The following is a 24395-nucleotide window of genomic DNA, read 5'->3' as shown; positions in this document are numbered from 1 at the left end:
AACACCAAACTATAACCCATGATAGGGTTCTAGTAATGGGATAAATATATATTGTGATTAAATCTATTAAAAAAATTACCATTAATAATAATTATTTTTTATATCATTTTGTAACCTAATTTGTTATTTTAGATTGGATTAGAGCACACAAATACAAAAATTGTATTAGTTAATAAATATTTACTTATTTTTTTGAGCGAAGTGTAAAATTTAAACAGTGGCTTGTCTTGTATGCATGAGTCATGACATTAATATTTGGGTTTAGTATAGTATGATATGTCACATATAAAAAGCAATTTATTTAATAAAGTCCTTATCATCATTTTATAGAGAAAGAGAGACCCACCATCCATGTTGGGTCATGAATGATCGAGAATATGGAATTAATATCATGATCAACAGAGCCCTTTCAGACGAGGGCAAAAGGCTTCTTCTCTCTTGGTAGCCTAGTCTAGACTGCAGATATATGCAAGAAAATTTTATGCAAAGTAACTAAAATTATATTTTTTTTAGAGGAAAAGTAACGTTATTTTCATTTAGCCGCAAGGCCCACAACGTAAAAAGGTGTAAATAATAGTTTTTTTAAAAACAACCTAAAAACACAGTCTCTAAGAAAAAAAAAAGTTTATAAAAATATTTAAAAAATTAGAATTTCTTAAAAAAAATATCTTTTTTTTTTTTTTTGTTTTTTTAAAGTATTTCAAAAATAATCTTTATATACAAATACTTTATATGCATAATTATAACGAGGACCAGTTCTAAATTTTATTGGGTCAATGGAAAAAAAATAGGCCCATGTCTAGAAAGAAATGTAGTATTTTTAAAATTAGTAAAAAAATTATGTGGTATTAGTTAAAGTTAGTTACAACAATTAGTTTCTATACTCTTTACCAGAGAGCTAGCTGGACTTGGACTTAGGCAGCTAAAAGGAAGTAAGTTATGATAGTTGGGGTATCTCCAACTATCTTGGACAAAATTTATAAAGTGTACAAATCACTTTGATCACTAATCTAAATTCCCTTTAAAAGTAAATTGTATAGACTAAGAAACTAGAGAACTCTTTGTGAGTCTCCTAGTTCAGTCAAACATATGGATTTAATTACAAATTTACACATTAAACAATTCTAGGTACCCATAATGACTTAATCTTCACGAATAGGAAAGTTAATGTGGATCTAGAATAAGTCTTCGTGATAATCCTGGTAGTATGTTTCGGCCAACATGTAGCCCCTCCGTCGCTCGGTAAGAATCAAGTAACTCCTTCTGATCGGTCAAGTCCATTGGTCAGAGATTTGGTTGATGTAGCACATTATGCTTCATTATCTCTCAGTATTCTGCTCAGCATTTGATTTCATGGATCTGCCATGTGCTGACTAAATTTTCTTTCTCTGCCACGTGTTATCTTGTCTCGTTCCATGTTACATAGGCAATTTTAGGATAATATTTGCCCCCTCAGTCCTCGTAAGATTGTACTGGTCATACATGGACTTCTCAGTTCGTTCGTTAGGCGGCCATATAACAAGTGTAACGCCCTAAATAATTAGGCACGCTACCCAAAATGCTTATGAAACCCTAATCCCCTAATCGAGATTACTAATTAAAATAGCGCAGAATTTAAACTTTTATATTAATCAGAATGAAAATAAACTTGTAATATATTTAAACTTTTCAAAATTGTTGGGATCCCAAAAATATTTACAAACTTATTACAAGTTCTTTCTTACTAGCCGACCTAAGCGGCAAAACAGAATACAAAAGTCAACACTGTTAGACCCATAACCCCGCTTGGTCTGAAGTGGCATGAACATGTACATTCTTCGTCCTGCTCCTGAAACTCATGGCTGATCAGCTAATGCCTTACCCTTTCCTGCACAGTAGAGCACCCGTGAGCCAAGCCCAGCAAGACAGTATAAATCATAACAAATATAATATGCTCATTCACATATGTCTGTATAGCACAGACCTAATCATTATATCAACATGCCCATTTATGTCTACCTGCCGTAGACCTATGTGTTGCGCTCACACATCTAATTAAATCTCCGTGATGTAGACCCACGTGTTGCTCTCACTTGTCTAATTACATTAAGGCCTTAGAAGTGGTTCATATATCTCAAAATCACCAAATAGAGCTGCTAGCATAAATCAGAGGATCAAAAACACCTATCTCATGCATCAAATCCAACAATAAACTTCATAATTTCATATTACAAATCCATAAACATCATGCTTCAACCCACAACATGTCAAGTTCTAAAACTTGAGCTTTATACCCAATTTACTCAACCCATTTCCAGCAGCAAATACCATAGAAAACACATGGTTAAAGCTAGAAAATATTCTCAATACTTCATCTAAAGCTCAACAACATAGCTCATAACCAAATCATGCATAAACTCACTTACAACAACTCAAAATTCAAACACATGCAATCCAAGCATCACAACGCTTTTTCCATTCTCATCCAACAACAAAAATCAGTAACAATAACAAGAATTAAAGCTTTAGAAACTACCTCAAATACTAGCAAGGCTAAACACAATCAAACTCCAAGTCTTAAGCTCCAAAACAAGCAAATTCCAAGCCAAAGCCAAACACTTTTCTTCAATTCAAAATTGAAACATCAAGAGGGTTTAGAGAGAGAGAGGGGGGTCGGTGGTGTGCTATAAAACCAGAAAATTGGTTTTCTCATTTGTAAAAATTCTCTTTTGTTGATAATTAATCAAATGGTCAAAAGATCAAAATGCCCCTAGGGCCAAATAACATCCACTTTAACATACAAGGGCATGATTGTCATTTCACACTCATTTATTTTCAAATAAATTTCAGATTTCATAATATCAAATATAATGCCAATTAATTCAATCCAATTTGCATTTCGGGTCATAATTACCAAAATGCCCCTGGCTCACCAACGAGGTCTTTAACATATTAAATTTCATACAAAATCACATATATTGAACTATATAATAATATAATTCCTCAATTATTCATAATTATCTAATTAGGGTTTTGCTAATCCATTTCTTAATTCCAGGGTATTACAACAAGTGTCCCAGGCCATGTGATCTAAACCCTAGGGGTCCGTATCTGCGTGCAATGGATCTCCTCGCATCTTTGTAAATCTTTAGTCGTCCTCACTACTTGTACGAAAAAATCATGTGTGGAGAAAACTACTCAACGGTTACACAGTTTCTGAGACAATGTTAATGAAAAGTGGAGGCTTTGGATTTTTGGAGGGAAAAAGCAATCATTTAAATTTAGTTTCCTAAAAACTCTTTTCCATTCACGCTTTTCCACTATAAATATCCCCCCTTATATTCCATTTATTCTTTTAGCAATTCTAACTTTTCCAAAGCAAGAAAAAACTTCCCATTCTATAGCCTTTAAGCTTCCTGGATAGCTCCAAATTTTCTTGCAAGGAATCCAAGAGGTTTATTAGCTTTCTTCTTCACACTTTAATTTGAACAATGAGTAAGTCTTCTTATCTTTTTTTGGCATGGATTTTTAATAAATTTGATTCTTGTATTTTGTGTTTCTTTTGCCTGTTGGGACATGTGTGTAAGGACTTTGTTATTACTTGTCTGAAATTAGAGCTCTTCGCGATGAGAAATTTTAAGGTAATTCTGCAAAGATTGCCTATTTTATCTCCCTAAGTTGAATGTTAGCGTCTTTCAGATTTTGGGTTTCCTTTAAATTCAAGAAACCCTTGTTTTTTTTTTTTCAAAATTCCACCAAAAATTCGAAAACCTTGTGGCTAGATCTCCACTTTTATCTGGTCAGCATGTTGGAAGTGTTTTCTTGAGGAAGCACTTTCCGTGCAGTTCGGTATTTCACCTTTATGTCATTCCTATTTTGTAGATTGAACGTTGTTGTTATGGATTTTCTAGTACGCAAGTAAACGTAGTCGATTCAAGTAATAGACTCACAAGAGTGAGGTCGATCCCACAAGGACTGTAGTTAATTACTAACAATTAAATTCTTAAATTCTATGTGGCAACAATAATAATTGAAACAGGGAGTTTTAAAATCTATTGGAAAGGAAAACAAATGAATTAAAGTACAATTTAACAATGCTTTTATCTGAATAAATCCTATATGGCCTTATAAACCACATGTTTCTGTTGCTTGTGCACTTGGTGTGTGCGTGGGCACTTGTGCACCCACGCATGCCTACACACCATGCACAAGAATTTTTTCAACCAATTTTGCCTTTGTCTTTTTTTTTCTTTCTTATTTCTTAAGTTTCACTTTTGGTTTTCATCCAAATAAATCCTATATGGTCTTACAAACCACAGGTTCCATTGCTTGTGCACTTGGTGGATGACATGACCCTGTGCACCATGGGCACCTACGCACCATGCACGAGATTTTTTTTTGACTAAGTTTTTGTTGCTTGTGCAGTTGGTGTGTGTGTGGGCACCTGTGCACTCATGGACGCTTGTGCACCATGCACACGATTTTTTTGACCAAGTTTGCGTTTGTTTTGTTTTATTTTCTTGTTTTCTTAAGTTTCACTTTTATTTTTCATCCAAATAAATCCTATAAGCCTTACAAATCACGGGTTTTTCGTTGCTTGTGCACTTGGTAGATGCCATGACCTTGTGCACCATGGGCGGCTGCGCACCATGCACAATTTTTTTGGGACAAAGTTTGTGTTCCCACGGTTTGTGTTTCCACAAGAGGTTCTTGGATCATTGGGTCAAGTTTCTCTATTGTAAGTGTTTCCTGGATTTTTTTTGAGGGGGGGGGGGGGCTTCGTCCACTGGAATATCCCTTATGTTCCATGGTTGACCATCTTGGGGATTCGTGGGATTTCCATGGTTATCACCTCTAGAGGTTACCCCATGTCTTTAGGTCTTTGAGCCTCTAGGTCTTCCTCGAGGTTTCCTGATGGATGTGTTTGGTTGGTTAAGAGGTGTGTCAGCTCTTGCAGCCGCAGCTTCGCGTTCTAACTCAACATTCCTCCAATCTGATTTAGCCAATCTTTATCGGAGTTGTCTGTTTTCTAATTCCCCTAATGGTACATATCTGGTAGGAGCGTAAGCATCCTCATTGGGCCTTTATGGGATTCCACTCCTAGTTTGTTCAAATTCTCTAACATTTTCTCTCTCAGAGCGAGAAGTTAATTTCAGTTGTATTTCTCCTATGGAAATTATAATGTTCTTTCCCTGAACGCTGAGCTATTTCTCTTGGTTGATTATCTTCGTTTCAAGGAGTATCATCTACCATGAATGGAAGGTTTGAATATGTTTCAGGGAGGGTATTTTTCTAAATTTTTTCTTATCAGGCTCTTAATAAAAGCACCAAACTATTAATGTAAATTTTCGTTAACCAATTAATAAGCCTTAAAGTAATAAATAAATTATAAAATTTAATAAATAATAATAATAATAATAATAATAATAATAATAATAATAATAATAATAATAATAATAATAATAATAAATGACAAGAAGATTTTTAACGTGATTTTAAAATTAATTCTTCATAGTCCACAAATCTATTTTATTTTGGAATTTAATAAGTCATACACAAAATACCAAGAAAATATTGGAATAATACATACATTAACAAGAAATTCAACCCAAATTTATTAGAAACCTCACTCATGGCAGAGGTTTACCATATTAACAATCAAGAAACACAACAATATTTAGGGTTAATTGCGGCAAAATTCTCAATAGTTTCACTTTGCTTGCACTTAACCCTCAAAATTCAAATTTAGGCGACAAAACTCTCATGTTCTGTTAGCAATTTAACATTTTCGTCCATTTTAGGTGTTAAGTGCCATATTAGATTGTCCACGTGTGCATCTACGTGGACACAGTGTTATATTATTTATAATAATATAATATATAGATTAAATATGTGTAATAAACTAATAATATGTAACATATGACTATAGTAGTTGTCATCTTTTGTAACATTTGGGGAGTTGTTACTATGAGTAACCTCCACCATTATCACCAACATTAAGAGTGTAAAAGATGTTACACACTTTTATTTGAAATTCTTAATGCTATAGGAGTTATGGTGTGTGTAAGAGTTACATTTGAGTCCATAACATCTATAGGGGTTATGAGTTTGAATTTCAAATGGTGATATCCTAAACACTATATAAAGAGGTCTAAGGTGCTCATTTTGGAGATGAAGTTTTCTATCAAAAAAAGCACATTGCTAGAAAACCCTAAGGCTTGATAATTCCCAAAGATATTTCCTAGAGAGTTCCCTTAGTGCTTAGAGATAGGGGGAAATAAGCTTTTGGACAAAGGTGTAATACCTTGTTCAAGTCATGGTGATCCCCACTAATCTACACTCAAGGTTGTGAGTGAGTGTTTATATATATATTATTCTCTTGTTATATATATACATATATTATATTACATGTGTTGTAATCTTCTCTTCTACCTTTCATATATATAGAATATATAGTGTATATATATGTATTGTAACATATATTTAATCAATCTCTTATTTTAGTCCTTGTATTATTTTACAATAGAGTTGTAATAAATCTTGATTTTCTTCCATTGTTATAAAATCTCTAACAATCAAAAGCTTATCCCTTTTCAATGGAAGAGGTGATAAATCAAGATTGTGAGAATACAAGGATAAGAGATTTTATGTGAAAGTCATTCATGGGTGAGCATGATGGTGAATATTATGTGATTTACTAATTTATATGATAGTAATATATAATATATATGAGTTATATATATGTGACATATATGTGATTATGTGTTTGTATCATATTAATATATATAGTAGTATATAATATGATATTTAAATTTTATATCATGCTATTATATGTATATATGTGAGATATATAATATATAATATGTATGTATGAGTAATATATATTATATATATGTAGAGCATGTGATATAATATATATTAGTGAGATTAAATATGTAGAAATAATTATTTCTATGTATTTATATGAGACATGCATATATAATATATGTTATATATATCATGCATGTATATTAAAGTATATATATGTAACATATATATAGTTATATAAAATTAATATATTATGTGTATATGTATTATATATATACATGTATATTAAAGTTTATATGTTATATGTATGTGAGATATATAACATATATATTTATATAATTAATATTATGTATGTTACATATATATTATATTAGTTGGCATAGAATTATTATTTGAGAGCTATAATTCATGCATGGGAGTTATATATTAATTTTGTACATTAATATATAAATTATATAATGTATATGATAACAATGTTGATAGTAATATAATAGTGTTTATTACTATTGATGTGGAGATTATTATCATATATATAGTGAATAAAGAGAATTTAGAATTCTTTTTTCAATAGTGATTTTGAGAAAAGAAATTGTAACTTGTGAGAAGTTACATTCTTTAGAAATTAAAGTGATAATTATCTCATGTTATGAGATAAGGAAAAGTGAACTATGAGAGTTACACTTATGAGAATTGTCTTCTCATAGCAAGAACAAATGGATCAAAAGTGGATCCAAACTTGTGAAATGAGCCATAAATTGGAAGAGCAATTTTAGACTCAAAAATTGTGAATCATAGTGGATTCAAAAATTGTGAAAAAGATAACAAAATTGGAGAATCAATTTTGAATATCTTAAATAATCAAAGTTGTGAACAAAATGATGAGAATTTTATTAACTTCGGTATAATTTTGGGCTAATCTCAATGAAGAGATAACCTTAAAACTATGAGTAAAAATAATCTCATTATTTTGTGAGTAGTAATGTGAGTTTGGTAATTTTTGTTTTGTTGAGAAAACTAAAATGTCAAATAGTATTTTTAAAAAGGATCTTAAAAAGTCATTTCAAGAGGAAATACACAAAAGTGATATTTTATATACACTTTATGCTAGAAATGTGGGGGTGAGCCACAAATTTAATCAAAATGTGTTGAGACATTATTGATTAATTTATTTGATTTTGAATTCAAATTCTAAATCAAATTTGGCTATGTGCATATGTAAAATTTTGACATATTTTGGTGTCAAAATTTAGTGAAAATAATTTCAAGAAGGAAATTAATTAAAAGAGTTATAGAGACAAAGTGGTCTTCTATATTTTAAAATCAAGATATTATCTTGATAATTCAAATGTGAAAGTGTGGGGGTGCACACTCCAATATGAGAATTTGAGACATGCTTGATGTCTTAAAATAAAGTGCAATTTAGACATGTTTGGTGTCTAAATTAGTGTTTAATATTGATATGTTTGGTATCAAAATTATTGAGAATTTGAGTTGTGTGAAAATTAATCTTTTATGATTGAATTTTCAAAGCTTAAGTACTTAAGGAGAAAAGTGGTCACAAAGTGAACACTATATTTTGGCATGCATGATTCACATGGAATCAATAGTGAGAGGTTATAACAAATCGCTTAATCTCCGTACAAGATTAAAGCAAGAATTTTCGAGGGATGGGACCTAAACTCCCTTAGTGTTTTGCTCATTGATGGTAACCTATCTTAACACTAGTAAACATCTAGTCTTAAGTTCAATAGGTACTAACAAGTTAATAGAGTGAATATGGTACTCAATTGTCCCATCTATGGATGAGTACATGTTGTGAAAATTGAGGGTTAAAACCAAAAGGTTTTTTAATGGAGCTTAAGCTTAAGAAAACTCACTTAAGCTTAAGAAGTGTCTAAAGAGCGGTGAGACACTAAAACTCCACCTATATGGGCTAGAGGTGGTGCCGCCTCTTATGAGAATCGGGAGTATTCTCTAGAGAGTCCATGAATTGGAATTTTGCACATGGCCATTAACGGTGCAAGAGCGAGACATGCAGTCTCAAGTGAGCATTAGCGAGGGTGTGTGTGTTATCACCGGTTTGTATTAAAGGAATAATAGTTCAATGCTACGGCAACCAAAATTTCATCAAACTTTGTGGTAACTACACTAAGGTAAAATTCAAGTCGAAAGACATTTTACCTAATGCACCTAAGCAAGATTTCTTTAGAAGTGTGTATTTAGTCAATCAAAGTGGGGGAATGTTATATTTTGATATAATATTTTTGATTGATTAAATAAATGTTACAAATGTTACAAGTTTGTTACTAAAGAGATAATATTTAATCTAGTGGGGGATTGTTATATTATTTATAATAATATAATATATAGATTAAATATGTGTAATAAACTAATAATATGTAACATATGACTATAGTAGTTGTCATCTTTTGTAACATTTGGGGAGTTGTTACTATGAGTAACCTCCACCATTATCACCAACATTAAGAGTGTAAAAGATGTTACACACTTTTATTTGAAATTCTTAATGCTATAGGAGTTATGGTGTGTGTAAGAGTTACATTTGAGTCCATAACATCTATAGGGGTTATGAGTTTGAATTTCAAATGGTGATATCCTAAACACTATATAAAGAGGTCTAAGGTGCTCATTTTGGAGATGAAGTTTTCTATCAAAAAAAGCACATTGCTAGAAAACCCTAAGGCTTGATAATTCCCAAAGATATTTCCTAGAGAGTTCCCTTAGTGCTTAGAGATAGGGGGAAATAAGCTTTTGGACAAAGGTGTAATACCTTGTTCAAGTCATGGTGATCCCCACTAATCTACACTCAAGGTTGTGAGTGAGTGTTTATATATATATTATTCTCTTGTTATATATATACATATATTATATTACATGTGTTGTAATCTTCTCTTCTACCTTTCATATATATAGAATATATAGTGTATATATATGTATTGTAACATATATTTAATCAATCTCTTATTTTAGTCCTTGTATTATTTTACAATAGAGTTGTAATAAATCTTGATTTTCTTCCATTGTTATAAAATCTCTAACACACAGTATACACATGGCACAATTTTATTGGTCCACGAAAAAATTATTTATAAAAAATAAAAAAATTAAAATAAAATTGTAAATAAACAAATTATTTCTTTTTTTTTTCCTTTCTTTTTTTCTTTTCAGTTTTTTTTTTTCATTTACAGCTCTCTCTCTCTCTCCCCCAAAAACCAACATCACCTAACCAAAACCACCAGCACCTCACCAAAACCACCACCACAAAAACTCAGTTAAAGTTCACCTGAAACAGAAAAAAAATGCAAATCACAAAACACCAAAATGCAGTTTCTTAAACCAAAATAGGATAGTGAAAATATGTAAATCGCCTCCCTCTCCACCTAGATCTGGAAAAATAAAATAATATTTTACCGCAATATGTGATAAGAGAAATGAGGAGAGGAGAGGACTTATGAGAGCACTAAGGGGGAGAGAACTGTCGAGGTGGCCTGTGGTGGCGGCCCAATCTTTTTGAAAACTCTAAATCGGGATTGAAAGAGAGAAAGAGGAGGTCACGAGAGCTTGGGGTGGTCAGAGAACCACCGAAGTGGCCTGTGGTGGCTGCCCAAGGGTTTTGAAAACTTTAAATCGGGACTAAGAAGGAGAGAGAGAGGAGATTGAGATTGAGAGATAGAGAGAGGAGATCACGAGAGCCTTGGGGTGGTTGGAGAACTGCCAGGGTGGCCTGTGGTGGCTCACCAAGGGTTTTGAAAACCCTAGATCAGGACTGAGAGAGAGAGAGAGAGAGAGAGAGAGAGAGAGAGAGAGAGAGAGAGAGAGAGAGAGAGAGAGAGAGAGAGAGAGAGAGAGAGAGAGAGAGAGAGAGAGAGAGAGAGAGAGAGAGGAGATGAACAATGAGAAAGAAAAGGAAAAGAAAGAAAAAGAAAAAAAAATTATTTACAATTTTTTTAATTTCAAATTAATTTTATTTTAATTTTTAATTTTTTAAAATAATTTTTACATGGACCGATAAAATTGTGTCATGTGTACACTGTGTCCACGTAGATGCACACATGGATGTTAGGTTGTTTTAGTATTATTTTTAGGTTAATTTTTAGTATGTCATTAATTTAGTTCTACTCTTGTTTGGAGTAATTTTATGCTTTTTATCTTTTATTTTTGCAGATTTAAAATAGAAGAAGATTAGAAAATATCAAAAGATTAAGATGGAAAAAAGATAAAAAGATCTCACAAAAAGATGATCTATAAAATAGAGAAAATTGTGTAAGAAAATAAAGTTAAAACTTCAAGCCTAAATTAGACTATATTGTGATCATATTTTGGAGAAAGTCAAAGCATAAAAGTTCTAGATCTCTCTTTTATCTTTCCGGAACATCTTTAATCGTCCAATTTCAAGTAATATAGAGAGAGTTATGGTCAAAATACTATCAGTCGATGCAGTAGAAAACTCACTGCCCAAATAAAGGGGGGTCATGCCTAGGCATGGAAATCCCATGCCACGGCCTGCCCCTCCTAATCCTGAAAAAAAATAGGTTTTTCAGCGTTTTTTATCTTTCTTTTTTTTTAATCATTTTTTGGCTATAAAAGAAGTGGACTTCAATAATTTTCAACAAGCAATCAAGGAGTGCGAATTTTAGAGAACAAAATCAATATTGGAGGCTTTCTCAACAGAGTTTTCATCATTCTTTTCTTCTTCTATTCTAAATTAATATGTGTAAAATTGCCACGATGAACATGAGTAGCTAAACAGTTCATTACGGTCTAGATGGAGATTGTTTGATGTTGATTTGTGGTTTTAATATGATTTAATTTTCCCTCAATTTCTATACATGTATTCTATTTCATTCGTGCTTAATTACTTTTAATTGTATGATCACCAATTATCTGTTTATGATTTTGATGCGAGATCTGAGAAGTGAGTGTCGATTATGCTATAGTGAAATAGAACCGAATTTCGATATAGGACGAGAGTACCTATATGGTTTGGATAGCTTATAGAATTTATGTGCTTAATGGATGTTACATGTTTAATTTATCACTGGAGTAGAAAATTCGCATGTAATTGAGGTTTATATATCTGAAAAGACTATAGATCTGAGAAGACTATAAATTACCTTAGTAAACCTGCTATTGCATAGAAATTGGTAATAGAAATAGAATCATGTTTAACCATAATCAATAGATACAATTGAAATCGAAAGCCCTAACTTTTATTCATTGTTAATTCCTTTATTAATTTACCTCCTTCTTACTTTCGTTGTTTTCCTTGTTTTTCTGATTTTAATTTTCTCTTAAAATTTTATTTAGCCAAATAGAAGTAAGAATTTAATTTTAACATACTTAACTACAATCCTCGTGGGATCGACCTCACTCTTTGTGAGTATTACTTATTAAAACGATACGTATACTTGCGTGTTGCAATTTATCACAATAGTGGACAGTCTATGTTGTGATAAATCCAACACGCAAGTATACGTATCGTTTTAACAAGTAATACTCAGGTAAGTGAGATCGTTCCCACGAGGACTGTAGCTAAGTACCAATCAATTGAATTCTTGTTTCTATTTGGCAGAATCAATAATAAGGTTGAATAATTAAATAACTAAAAATTAAAAAGCAGGATAATAATAATAAAAAGTGTAATTAATTATGGATGAATATTTAGGGAAAAGAATCCTGTTGATTTAATTACCCAATTGTTAATCCTAATTACTATTCTCTTTCTCAATGTGAATGACAGATTATAAAAATTAACCTAACTCTTTTCAGATCTTTTAGGTCCTAAATCATATGTTATCTAATCATCTCTGGGATAGATTAACATATAATCAGCATTAAGCAATAATCTAAATGTCACAAAGGCTATGCAAATACTTTCGTTTCACATCAAAACCTAGTTTATCCAATTTTAGCATTCCCAATTCTCACTTTTCAGATTTTGAATTAGGATCATAGAACATGAAGAAGGTGATCAATCTTAAACATGTAATTAAACACAAATATGGATAAATTCACAATCAAGAAAGGAGAAATAACAATTATTATTAACCAAAAGTAATTTCAATCAACATTCATCATCTCCCTAAATAGGAGTTTAGTTCATAAAATCCATAATAACATCCATAATCAAAACTAAAACAGAAATTAACATAGAAACTAAGAGTTTAAGAAAGAACTAGTTGGTGATTGCATTCCGGATCGCCACAATTGCTTCCTTTGCCTCCTTCTTCATCTCTAGGGTTTTATTTCTGTCTCCTTTCCTTCTAAAACACGAGCCCCTTAAATAGAAATTAGGGTTGCTACCTTTGAAAAAGTCAAAAACTGCACAAAAATCTCGTTTTTCGCCCCTAGTCGCGACTACATAAAGCCTAGTCGCGACCATGGGCAAAATACGAAAAAAAACTCGCTGTTTGGCTCCTAGTCGCGACCATGGAAAGTGGTGGTCGCGACTACTGGAGCAAAATTTGACAGCTTCAGCATCTTTCAGTAAAATGTGCATAACTTTCACATACAAACTCCAAATGAGTTGATTCAAGATGCGTTGGAAAGAAGAAAAAGAAATCTAAAACTTTTATGTTTTGACTTTTTCCAAAATCTGATAAGAAAGTAGTCGAACTTAAGCTTGAAGTTTCAGCTTTATTTTCTTGCAGAATTTTCTCTATTCCATAGCTTGTTATTTTCCGAAATTTGATCAATTAATATATTTCAAGTGTGAAACCTGAAATCAAAGAAAACAAGCGTAATTCTATTCCAAAAAGAATAACAAAGAAGGAAAACAACTATAAAAAGTGACCCAAAATGTAGACTAAAAATAGCTTAACAGTCTAACATGACACTTAATACCTAAAATGGACAGAAATGTTAATTGCTAACAGAACACGTGTATTGGGGGTTTTGCCGCCAAAATTTGAGTTTTGGGGATTAAGTGTAAACAAAGTGAAACTATTGGGAGTTTTGCCACAATTACCCTAAATAATATGTATTTCTTTATTCTTTGAACTTTCGCATATGTTTGAAATGATAAAATCTTTGCTTTAATATTGAGATCATATAGTTTGTTAAGGAATACCTCTGTTTTATATTTATTAATAAAAAATATTATTATATTAAATAAAGATAAAAATTAAAACAAGTAAAATAAAGGGATAATTACATAATATACTATTTTTTGAAAAAAAAAATTACGTTTTTACGTTTAATGATTTTTTTTACATTTTTTTACAGTTTCCCGTAAAATAACACGAAAACAACAAAAAAAATACATAAAAGTAATATCTAAATAACATCAAAACAAGAACAAAAAATAACATACAAATAACAAAAAATTAATATGAATGCAATATAAAAAAACTGTATTTTCTGATAATAAAATAAAAAAATTCGTAAACATATTTAAAATTTCGTAAAATCGTATTTTTGTAATTTTTTTATTATTTTTATGTATTTATGAAATTATCTCAAAAATAAAAGGGATAAGTTGAAAAATACATCTTTTTTGTATCCATTAATAAAAAATACTCTCATATTATTTTTTATTAAAATATACTCACTTTTTTGAGTGGATTGATTAATATACCCTCACTCTCTATTTAAATATCACATATAATTTACTTTACCTAAAGGGTCTAATGAAAATACCATTAATAAAAGTGAGTATATTTAAAAAAAATATGAAAATAAAAGTAAAATTTAAAACAAATAAAATAAAATGGATATATAATATAATTTCCTAAAATAAAATGCATATAGAAGGTCCGTTCGAAAATTCCAATCTAATCAAAGTTCAAAGGGTTTGTTTGGTGGCACGTGACTCATCACGTGCATGTTTCTCTTCTTCTTCTCAACGACGACGTTGGTGTTGGTGTTGGTGTTGGTGTTGTTTGAGTCGGAAGGGCATTTGTTTCACACAGTAATCCCGATATCAGATACCTTTTCAACTAGAAAAGAAAAGTTCTAGGGCAACGCTGAAAATGGAGGTTGCCTCCATTACTTCAGATTCTGTAGTCGAAACCCTAAAAAACAGAGGATGGTGTTTGAGGGACTTGGAGCAGCTGGACGCAGTGATCATGATTCAGTCTGCTTTGGCCGATGACTCCAGTTCGGTCATTGATTCGGTGGAGTCGGAGCTAACCAACATGGACCTCAAATCCATTGGGGGCAAGTCTTTGCCCGATCCTTCAGTTCTTCGGAACTCTTCTCATATTGTTGGCCCCAAAGTTCTTCAGGTACTTCATCTTCTTTACTCTCTGCGTTTGGTTGCTGAGAAAATGCGGGAAAATCATATGGTTTTTAATCGCGGTCTTTTGTTTATGTTCAATCTTCTCTATCAGATATCTTCTGTGAGAGACATATCTAGAAGCAGCATAGATGATTTGACTAGAAATTCAGGCGGTCGACGTCTTTTGAGTCTTAATCTCACTGATGGGATTACGGAGATTAAAGCTATTGAGTATTCACATGTCCCATCGATTCCTGATGATGTTGTTCCTGGTACTAAGGTATTTGTTTTTGGTCTGAGCTCGCGTAACCTGCTAGTCTAGTGAATTTGTGTATGTTATATCTTTCCTTTCTTGGAACAACCAGGTGGGTCTATGTATGTGTTTCTTGTTTTCTCCCTACATTGATTTATAATACAAGTGATATTGTTTTGCTTAAATTATGCATAGTAATGGTATAAATATGCAATGTTGGGACCTGATAAGTTGGGTTGGCAGGAGATTATTTAGAGATTGACATTATAATTTTCTCCATATAAGATGGCTTTCAAAGATAATTATCGAAGTTTGAGACTGTATCGTAGACTTTGGATGAAGAGAGTGATTTTAGAGAAAAAAAAATGATGAGTTTGTTTTGCTTTGACATTATTTGTTGATGATATGAATATAGGAGCTCCTGAAACATGATTTAATTCTTTATCATTGGAGACAGCCAAATGTACTGTGCGTGTTAACATAAAGTTAAGTCTCGTTGAAGTGTCAAAGACAGGCTTCCTTTTCAGTTTATGTTGTACATGCATGCAGAATGAAATGTTAGAATGATAGAGTAGAACAGGCTTCCTTGTGAGGGTTGGATAGCCTTAACATGCTTTATGCAAATAAGTTTTTTTTTTTTGCATATAGCATGTTACTCCGAGACTTCAATTCCAGCAGTTAATTTATTTCTGTGTTCTGGTTGGCAGGTGTGTTTGAAAAATAAAGCTGCCATACATTGCGGTATAGTCTGTTTGAATCCTAGAGTTATTACTGTGATTGGAGGTGTTGTTCCATCACTTTATGAAGAGTGGCAGATGAATAAAAAGTACTCAGGTTTCTCACGTTCTTCTTTAAGGCTATCCAAAGAAAATGATGGTGCCGGTCCTCCTCCATTTGAGAAGTTGCAAATTGGGGTGTCACGACGTCCATTGGTCCAGAAAGGCAAGTATTATTTATTTAGTTTCAACAGTTTTGATATATTAAGCCATTTCCTTTTCTTTTTCCCCTTTTTACTACAATTGTGTATGTTTTTTCCCTCATCACAGTCATCCCTAGTTTTAATTTAGTACCATCATAAGGTTAATGCATGAGAAAATAGAAAGTGAACATTATGTAGTTGGAATGCTTTTTTTTTATCCCCATCCCCTTTAATAGCACGCAACTCATTGAAAACATGGACATGATGATATGCAGATTATTCAAGTTTGAACTCCAAGAATGGTGGGCCTATTAAAGATAAAAGAGAACCTGGGATTAGGCCGATTGGAAGAAATGATGATTTTCACATCAAAGCAAATGACACAAATAACCATACTAAATCAACTTCTCATACTGAAAAAACTGAAGAGAAACCAAGCAGCTCAGAAACAAGGCCGAAAGAAGGTGCAAGTTCAAACCTCTGTGATTATATGCTTTATCTTAACTCGGGGAATTTAGCTTTAAATTTTGTCCTGGTATGTAGCATAATATGATTTGTATGAGATGAGTTTATGGCTTTCAAAGCAGTTATATAAAACTGATCTGATGTTGTCATTGTATGACAAGGAGTCCAAATTCTACTCTCTAAATATCCATGAACTAACAGTGGATACAAAGGCTGTACATGGATTCTTCTTCATCTTAGAAGAGAAGTTGCGACTTTTGCTTGCTTTATTAATATTTTATATATGTTTTGTTTGTTTATTTCAATGTCATATTTCTGCAGCGGTTGAATATGTTCCAGTCCAAAATCAAGCAGCTGCACAAAAACTCCTCCAGAAATTGAATAACCAAAACGACCAGCATTATAAAGGTAGAAGGTTTAAGGGGAAGGAGAGACGAGAAGAGCCTTCAACATTCACTCTTGATGAATGGGAAAAGAGAAAAGCTGGGGCAAGCACAAAACCTCTAATAGGGCCCGGGCATCAACATTTGAGTCATGATGAGGAACTTGCATGGCAGCTTCAACACCAATTTGATTTGGAAGACTCTAATGTCAGCATCCTTGCCACTTAGTAATTATTACGAATACCACAATAATAATTGTAGGCCTAACATTGTTCAGTTGCAATTTTATCAGGTAGGAAGCGGTTTTCCAAATGCGGAGGCTGAAGATATAAAAATGAGCATGTTCAGCTATAGAAAAGATGACAACTGGGGTGGTGGGATGGAGCATGAAGGCAATAGAAGGGGTAGGGGAAGAGGGAGAGGTAGGGGGAGGGGAAGGGGGAGAGGTAGGGGGAGATGAAGATTTCATAGACTTTCTGCCTCTCCTTTGTGATATTATAATTTCTTTTATTTTCTGAGGTAATTTGATGTTAAGCATGTGTAAATTGTTGCAACAAAGCCCTCAAATTTTGTATCTGTAAAATTTGGTTCACTGTTGCATTTCGCCCGTGATTTCTGGCGGAATGTGTGTGTTGTTTCCTAGGAAATGATAACTTTTAGAGTCTATAGGCTTTTGATCTGCTGGTCCTAATCTTGGCTGGTTTTTTTTAAGTGAACTTGGTTGTTTTTTTTTCTTTGTGGGGTCATGCCATTGAATTAGATACATGCTGAAGAAAAAACATTATACTAGATTAGTATTGCTTGAGGCAGTGACAGAATTGGCAAATATTGCAAAGAGCTATTCAGACTGATCGTCTGTCTGTCTGCGTTTCATTTAAAGTACCAGATTTAGATTTGATTCATGGGATGCTTTTCTTACTGTTTTTTTTATCTCAAACATATTGCTGGTAAGGTGACTGTTTATCTTTGTTTTTTCATAGTGCAACATCAGTAGTGATGGTTTTATTATCATTATTATCAAGTGCAACTCAATTAATTTTATTATTATATATCATTGAAAAGAAATAAAAAATTACGCTCAATATTAAAAGGGATACTGAATGATATGGCGAATTGGTGATTAACAAGTTTAATATTGTTTTGGAGTATGAGTTAATGTGGTAAATTTATTTATTAGCATTTCATTATAAACTTTTTCTGGCAATATTGAAGGGGTATGGGGTTGCACATGTGACAGATCATGTATATATAGAAGTGAAGTTAGTATTAGTATTTAGTAATAAGGTAAAAAATCATAAACATGAAAAATTTAAACTTAAATTTTCACTTTCCCTTCAGTCACCATGGATAATCCGCTGTACTAGGAACCAAATCAATATAATATCCCTTCTTTCAGTTTAGTAGGTAAGTCTTTCTTGGGTTTCTAGCAATTGGGTTAAATTTCTTATTGGTTGGGAAATTCAGTTAGAAGACAAACAAACAGGTTTAGTTTAGTTCCAAACTTCCTATATAATAATTGCTATCAATAAGTAGACTATTCTTCATATCTGCCAGAATCGTACTGTTTCACCATTGACTGGGCTTGTTGAGTATTTCGGGAGGAAAAAAAATGGAAAGAGGCATGATTCAACCCTTAATTGCAGTTTTAATCTCTTCTTTAATCGCCGTCAGAGCTTACCGGAGAAAGTCCCTCAACCTATCCGGAGCTCTTACGGGCTTTCTCGTTATGACCATTCACTTCGCTGTTGGATACAGGTATATATATATACACATTTTCAATCCTATTCTTTTCTTTTTATGTATCCATAATCATAACCATAATCTTACATATTATATTTGGTTTTCACTGTTTCTTTCTTCATTAATCTTTCAAAGGTACGGGGCATTGATACTGGTTTTCTTTTTCACTTCCTCTAAGCTAACTAAAGTTGGAGAAGAGAAAAAGCGTCGCGTGGATGCTGATTTCAAGGATGGCGGCCAAAGAAATTGGTAATCAACGTATTTCAATTCCTCAAGCCTTGTTTCTTGCTAGTTCATTATTGAATTGGGTTTCTGTTTTTTTTTTGGAAGGGTTCAAGTTCTTTCCAATAGCGGTATTTCTACCATATTGGTACTGATTATCTGGAGAGTGACTCAGTGGGAGGACAAGTGCTTGGACTCAAAGAGTTCGACTCTGGTTACATCGTTGATTGGTGGGGTGATTGGTCACTATGCGTGCTGCAATGGAGATACTTGGTCATCTGAGCTTGGAGTACTTAGTGATGATCAACCTATATTGATCACTACCTTCAAGGTCCAATTTTCCCTTCTTGTCCAAGTTTTTTTTTCGTTTTTTGAATTCATGCATATGATTTTGGCAACCAACTACCTTATTTGCCATTGCCACTCCCTTTTTTTGCTACTGCTATTTGGTTTTGAAGCTTAAATGCTATTCCTCTTGATTATTGTATCATTATTATTAGTAGAAGAATTCTTAATAGTATGTTCTCCCGTTAAACCCAGACAATTCTACCACTCTGAAACATTGTTAGGTAGGTCAACACGAGGCTCCTCTTGATCATTATAAGCACAACCTACACATACATATTTGAAAATGCTTGTGTTCCAATCGAGTGGCCCTGTTTAATTGATTTTTGGACACACTACAAATTCCAGTTAAATTCTAACAGTCTGCCTTTGGTGTCTGTTTCAAGTTCTGATTAATCCCATATGCATTTCCAAACCGCTGTGTATTATTTTTTCTTTCTCTTTTTTCTTTTTTGAACTTAATATTAGTCTTATAAGAGTAGTTTTGAATTTAGTTTATCCTTAGATTGGGATAAAGTGCAAGTAGAAAACTTACATGTTTAACTTGGTTTTTCCATGGCTTCTAGCCTGTTCGCAAGGGTACAAATGGCGGGGTGACTAAAGCTGGACTCCTAGCTGCTGCAGCTGCGGGTGCTGTAGTTGGGGTAACGTTTGTTGCCTTTGGATTTTTCACTGCTAAATGCTCATATAATATAGTTATAAAGCAGCTACTGGCGATACCCCTTTCGGCTTTAGCTGGATTAACTGGTAGTTTGATTGATTCTCTACTGGGAGCAACACTGCAATTCAGTGGATTCTGCACTGTTCGTAATAAGGTATGTCATATCATATATTTTGGTCTTTACCGCCATTATAACTGAAGTAATGGACGGTAACCAAACTAGAAACAAGAATTTAAGAAGCAAGTTCAAATAATTATTCCTTTTTTTTTAAAAAAAAGCAATCACACTTTTTCGTGAAGTTTTGTTTTTTGGCTATGATTTTAGGTTGTTGGAAAACCGGGACCAACAGTGAAGAAGATTTCAGGTCTTAATTTTCTTGACAACAACGCCGTAAACGCTGTGTCAATACTGCTGACCACTATTCTAACTTCCATTGCATGCGTATACATCTTCTGATAACCATGAGGTAATAAGTTCATAGGGTTCTGAAGAATTTTTCACAACTGATATCTCTTATCTCTTTAGTACTAAATTGCTTACTTCCTAAGCCCATGAATTGCAGAGATTAGTTTATAGTTTCTGGATAAATCGGGCTCAAGTCATATTGATAATTTGATACTATTGTAATAATACAAGAAGAGGAAAGCCACCCTTGATGGGTGTATTTTGAAGGACGAGGGATCATGCAATTCCTCTTCTCATTTTTCTTATTTTCTGCTTAACATTTTTTTTAGTGCTTTATAATAAGACTTGAAAATTATAACATAAGGCAAGAGATTCATCTCGTTCTTCATCTATTCTATTGTTTACAACCAATGGTAAGTGATTAAATGATACTTCATAAATTATATAATTGCATCAGGAATTATCTATGGTGCAATTAAATCAGATGATTACATAAAATTATTATACACTACTCATGATGAGAAAGAATATCCTCTTGACACTTCTAGAGAGTGATCCCAATGCGAGTTATTCTAACTAATTCACTTCGTAGTGTTCACACTATGAGAAAGTGATTCCATTGCAGATTATCAATAATAAGCCTACTTTATCTTGTGTCAACGTTTTGGCCGATTGACAATGCAATTTCCTCTTAGGACAACTAAGAGCTTTAATAACAAAGGTCATGTATTATTGTGTAGGATAACAACACTTCCCCTAGTTAGTGGAAAATTTCAATAAGTGCATTTACTGTGGTGGATTGGTGCTCCATCTATATATATATCTATAATTCTCTTGCTTGGACAGATGACATGGCGGAGTCTATGAGTTTTTCTCACATTTCTTTATTTTCTTATTTTTTTCAATTTTTTAATATTATCTTACTTTTGTTAGCTTTTTAACATTTAAATCTAAATTTTTCAAGCTTTTTCTTCACTACTTAAATGCTAACGGCAGAATTTATTATTTTTTAATGTGATCTTCCTCAACTATTCTATGGAGTCTCTTCTCTTCCCTTTTATTTTTTAAACGTATATTATTCATAACATTTCTAAAGTATACATTAATTAACATTAATATCTTATTAAAAAAGAGAATTAAGACAAAAAAAAAATAATGGAGACCTTTTAGTTTCTCCTTTATATAACAGTAAAGCAATCTTTCGAGGCCTAACAAGTCTCTTTATCTAAATGTCATGCCTTATCATGAGAGTTTGCCCTTGGTTTGGAATCTATAGGAAGTTGTGGGTCTCTTCTCTGTGACGCTAAGCTCCACATCCACAGGTGTGTTTCCAGTTATGTGTAATTCGTAATTAAGTAAATTTATATATATTATAAATATATATATATATATATATATTGTATGGGTTTAGCTGTTGGAGATCAAATAATCATTTAAATGGTTTAAGTTTACCTATAAAAGACAATATCTTTTATGGTATTTTAGGTAATGCAAAAAATATGAAATGTGGACTATACATCTTTATATATTAAAAGTGCTTATTTAACGACATTTCTTAGTTTAACAGAATATACTTAAAAATAAAAGAATATATATTCTGTTAAATTTAACGATTAGGTTTGATCTCCCGTTAACAAATAAACCCAATAATTAAACCCAAAAAATTAAACAATCTTTTAAATATTAATAATCTATTTTTAAGTTAAAAAAATCATCTTAGCCACATATTTCTCTAACAAACCTATATAGGGAGAATATTAATAATTTTTTTTATTTATTTTTTAAAAAAATCTTTATTTTTTTGATTCCGATGCATAATGTGATGTTATTCTTTTTAATTGCTTTATTAATTTCTTTTCTATTCTAATGTGAATAAATTTTTGGCAATAGAGTCATTCAAAAAATTTTTTGGCAATAGAGAGTCATCAAATTAGTCCAAGTGTTTGCACTCCATAATCTATATATCTATCTATAATATAGGTCATTACTCTTTTTTTTAACCTATTAATTATACAGGTATAATTATTAATTTTAATTGATGATAAAATTTAATTTTTCTATTTTTCTATCATATAAGGATAACTATTTTTTTTATTGTTATTATTTTTTTCACTATGATGTTTGTAGATATTTTTTTTTACTAAATAATTATTAAATATTAAATAGATTAATTAAAAATATCTAAATCATATACCATTTAAATTTAAATTTGATTAGATTTAATTCTGTATCTACTTTCTTATTATTTGTAATTGTTCTAAATCTAATCGTGCAAACTCATATATTAAACATAATACTCCACCTTGAAACCGTTCTCTGTTTTTTTTCTTTCTTATTGGTTGGTGTTAATCCGCCCCGATGATTCAAGTGTCATGGTTTAGCAGAAATACCATTTCTATCTTTAATTTTTTCAAATATAAAGATATTTCAAATATAAATATTTAATTTTTTTAAGAAAAAAATTTGTAATCTTTAAAAATAAGATATATTTAAAATCTTAAAAAGACTAAAATCTTAAATGAAATTAGCAATACATGGCTCGGCACGTACATTCACCTAATATATAAATAGATGTGTGTGTGCATGCGTTCGTTGGTGCTTTTATATTGGTTGTTTTTTTAAGAAGAATATATGACATATTTGATTAATTAATCATGTATCTTGTATATTTATATAATCCTTTTGGCATGTGAGGTGGCTTCTCACATGAATTTTCTTTTACTTTTGTTGCTCTTTCAATTTTTCACATTTTTGTTATATTTTTATTCTTTATTAATATTTATTTATCATTTAAAAAATTATTAGTGTCTTTTCATTTTCATAACTCATATCCTAATACTATTTTATTATTACTATCTATTTATATTATCACTATTATTGTTGTAACATTTTTTTGTATTACATGATCATAACTAATAAGATTAATTTGTATTATTAAATAACAAATAATATATTCCTAATCTTTAAGTACTATATAAGATGATTTGGCTTGTGAGTTGGCAGCTAGAGAATTTTTTTTATTTGATTATAATGGTTTGTTTGAAGAGATGAACAAAGTAAAAATGTCATGCAATGCATTTGTGGTTTGAACGTTAATGGTATCCATCATGATCATTATCATTTCATTTTTGTTTTAAATTTCGTATGTTTTTTTTTTTCTATTACTTTGAAAATTAGACTTCTAAAATTATGAGTAAAAGTCTTTTATTTTACTTAATATTTTATCTATATATATATATCATAATTATGAGTCAAGGTCTTTTATTTACATATGTCTCATGGTGAGGTTTAATGTTCTTAAAATAGGTGATCACTACACTATTGAGTAAAATCAATGTGTATTAGGCTTTGGCTCACAAAAAAATTAAGAAAGAACGACAAAAGTATGAAGAAGCGGGATGAAACTCTACTTGAAGAACTCTAAGATTATAAAAAATGGGATAATACTCGAGAACAACAATGAAGTTTATATTACCTATTAGAGACGATAAACAATTCTTATCCAACATTGTGTATTATTATGTTTAGATTTTTTTTAAAAGCACTCCCATATTGTGCTACTGTATATTTAGACCTTTATATTCGGAATAAAATTTCAATTTTATGTGATCTCTTCTATTTTATTTTTCTCTTTTATTTAAAAACATGTATACATCAATTTTTTTATAATTATTTTTATGCCATAAGTTATATATAATTTTAGTACAATATATAAATTTCTTTATGCTCCAATCATTTTTAACAAAATTCATATATTATTAATAATTAGATACAAAACATTGTTTATAAATTTATATAATTTTTTTTTATTTTTAACATAATTATTCAAGAAAAAAAATTACTTCCTTTCGAGAATATTAATTCAAAATAATAATTTTTTTTAATTAATCTATTTGCATTATATTAATTTTATTTTATTGCTATTCATTAAAAATTCTTCAAATTTTATATTAGAAAGCTAAAAAAAGAAAAGAGG

At 31.4% G+C, this 24395-nt stretch overlaps 2 protein-coding genes across 6 annotated transcripts; both read left to right on the top strand.

The window, feature by feature from the left end:
- The first annotated feature begins 14557 nt into the window (after positions 1 to 14557).
- LOC133028901 (uncharacterized) lies at positions 14558 to 17736 on the top strand. The gene is made up of 6 exons (XM_061108258.1): positions 14558 to 15032; positions 15138 to 15305; positions 15986 to 16220; positions 16473 to 16661; positions 16984 to 17252; positions 17338 to 17736. Exons 1-6 carry the CDS (start codon positions 14778 to 14780, stop codon positions 17503 to 17505), a joined length of 1284 nt encoding a protein of 427 aa, XP_060964241.1. The 5' UTR covers positions 14558 to 14777; the 3' UTR covers positions 17506 to 17736.
- On the top strand, positions 17542 to 24028 carry LOC115706174 (protein PGR). 5 transcript variants are annotated; one of them, XM_061108260.1, is made up of 7 exons: positions 18325 to 18449; positions 18600 to 18800; positions 18921 to 19034; positions 19116 to 19338; positions 19919 to 20167; positions 20339 to 20480; positions 20577 to 20807. In XM_061108260.1, the coding sequence occupies exons 2-6, from the start codon at positions 18655 to 18657 to the stop codon at positions 20468 to 20470; spliced, it is 864 nt and encodes a 287-aa protein (XP_060964243.1). In that variant the 5' UTR covers positions 18325 to 18449; positions 18600 to 18654; the 3' UTR covers positions 20471 to 20480; positions 20577 to 20807. The 5 variants fall into 5 exon arrangements, 4 of the variants coding, with proteins under 4 accessions (XP_060964242.1, XP_060964243.1, XP_060964244.1 ...); XR_009685620.1 differs by lacking the exon at positions 20577 to 20807 and adding exons at positions 21696 to 21741; positions 23726 to 24028 and having other exon boundaries at positions 18326 to 18800; XM_061108259.1 differs by lacking the exon at positions 18325 to 18449 and adding an exon at positions 17542 to 17992 and having other exon boundaries at positions 20339 to 20807.
- The last annotated feature ends 367 nt before the right edge of the window (positions 24029 to 24395 follow it).

The sequence above is a fragment of the Cannabis sativa genome, chromosome 1 (assembly GCF_029168945.1).
Source record: "Cannabis sativa cultivar Pink pepper isolate KNU-18-1 chromosome 1, ASM2916894v1, whole genome shotgun sequence".
Taxonomy (NCBI): domain Eukaryota; kingdom Viridiplantae; phylum Streptophyta; class Magnoliopsida; order Rosales; family Cannabaceae; genus Cannabis; species Cannabis sativa.
The sequence above is the reverse complement of the archived record's forward strand: the minus strand, read 5'-3'. Positions and strand labels throughout refer to the sequence as shown.

Excerpts from the sequence above, each read along its gene's own strand:
- LOC133028901 (XM_061108258.1), top strand. The coding sequence starts at position 14,778 with ATGGAGGTTGCCTCCATTACTTCAGATTCTGTAGTCGAAACCCTAAAA. Across the intron at positions 15,306-15,985 it reads ATGTTGTTCCTGGTACTAAG|GTGTGTTTGAAAAATAAAGC; the intron begins GTATTTGTTTTT and ends TCTGGTTGGCAG. Across the intron at positions 16,221-16,472 it reads ACGTCCATTGGTCCAGAAAG|ATTATTCAAGTTTGAACTCC; the intron begins GCAAGTATTATT and ends GATGATATGCAG.
- LOC115706174 (XM_061108261.1), top strand. The coding sequence starts at position 18,655 with ATGGAAAGAGGCATGATTCAACCCTTAATTGCAGTTTTAATCTCTTCT. Across the intron at positions 18,801-18,920 it reads CACTTCGCTGTTGGATACAG|GTACGGGGCATTGATACTGG; the intron begins GTATATATATAT and ends AATCTTTCAAAG. Across the intron at positions 19,339-19,918 it reads TATTGATCACTACCTTCAAG|CCTGTTCGCAAGGGTACAAA; the intron begins GTCCAATTTTCC and ends CATGGCTTCTAG.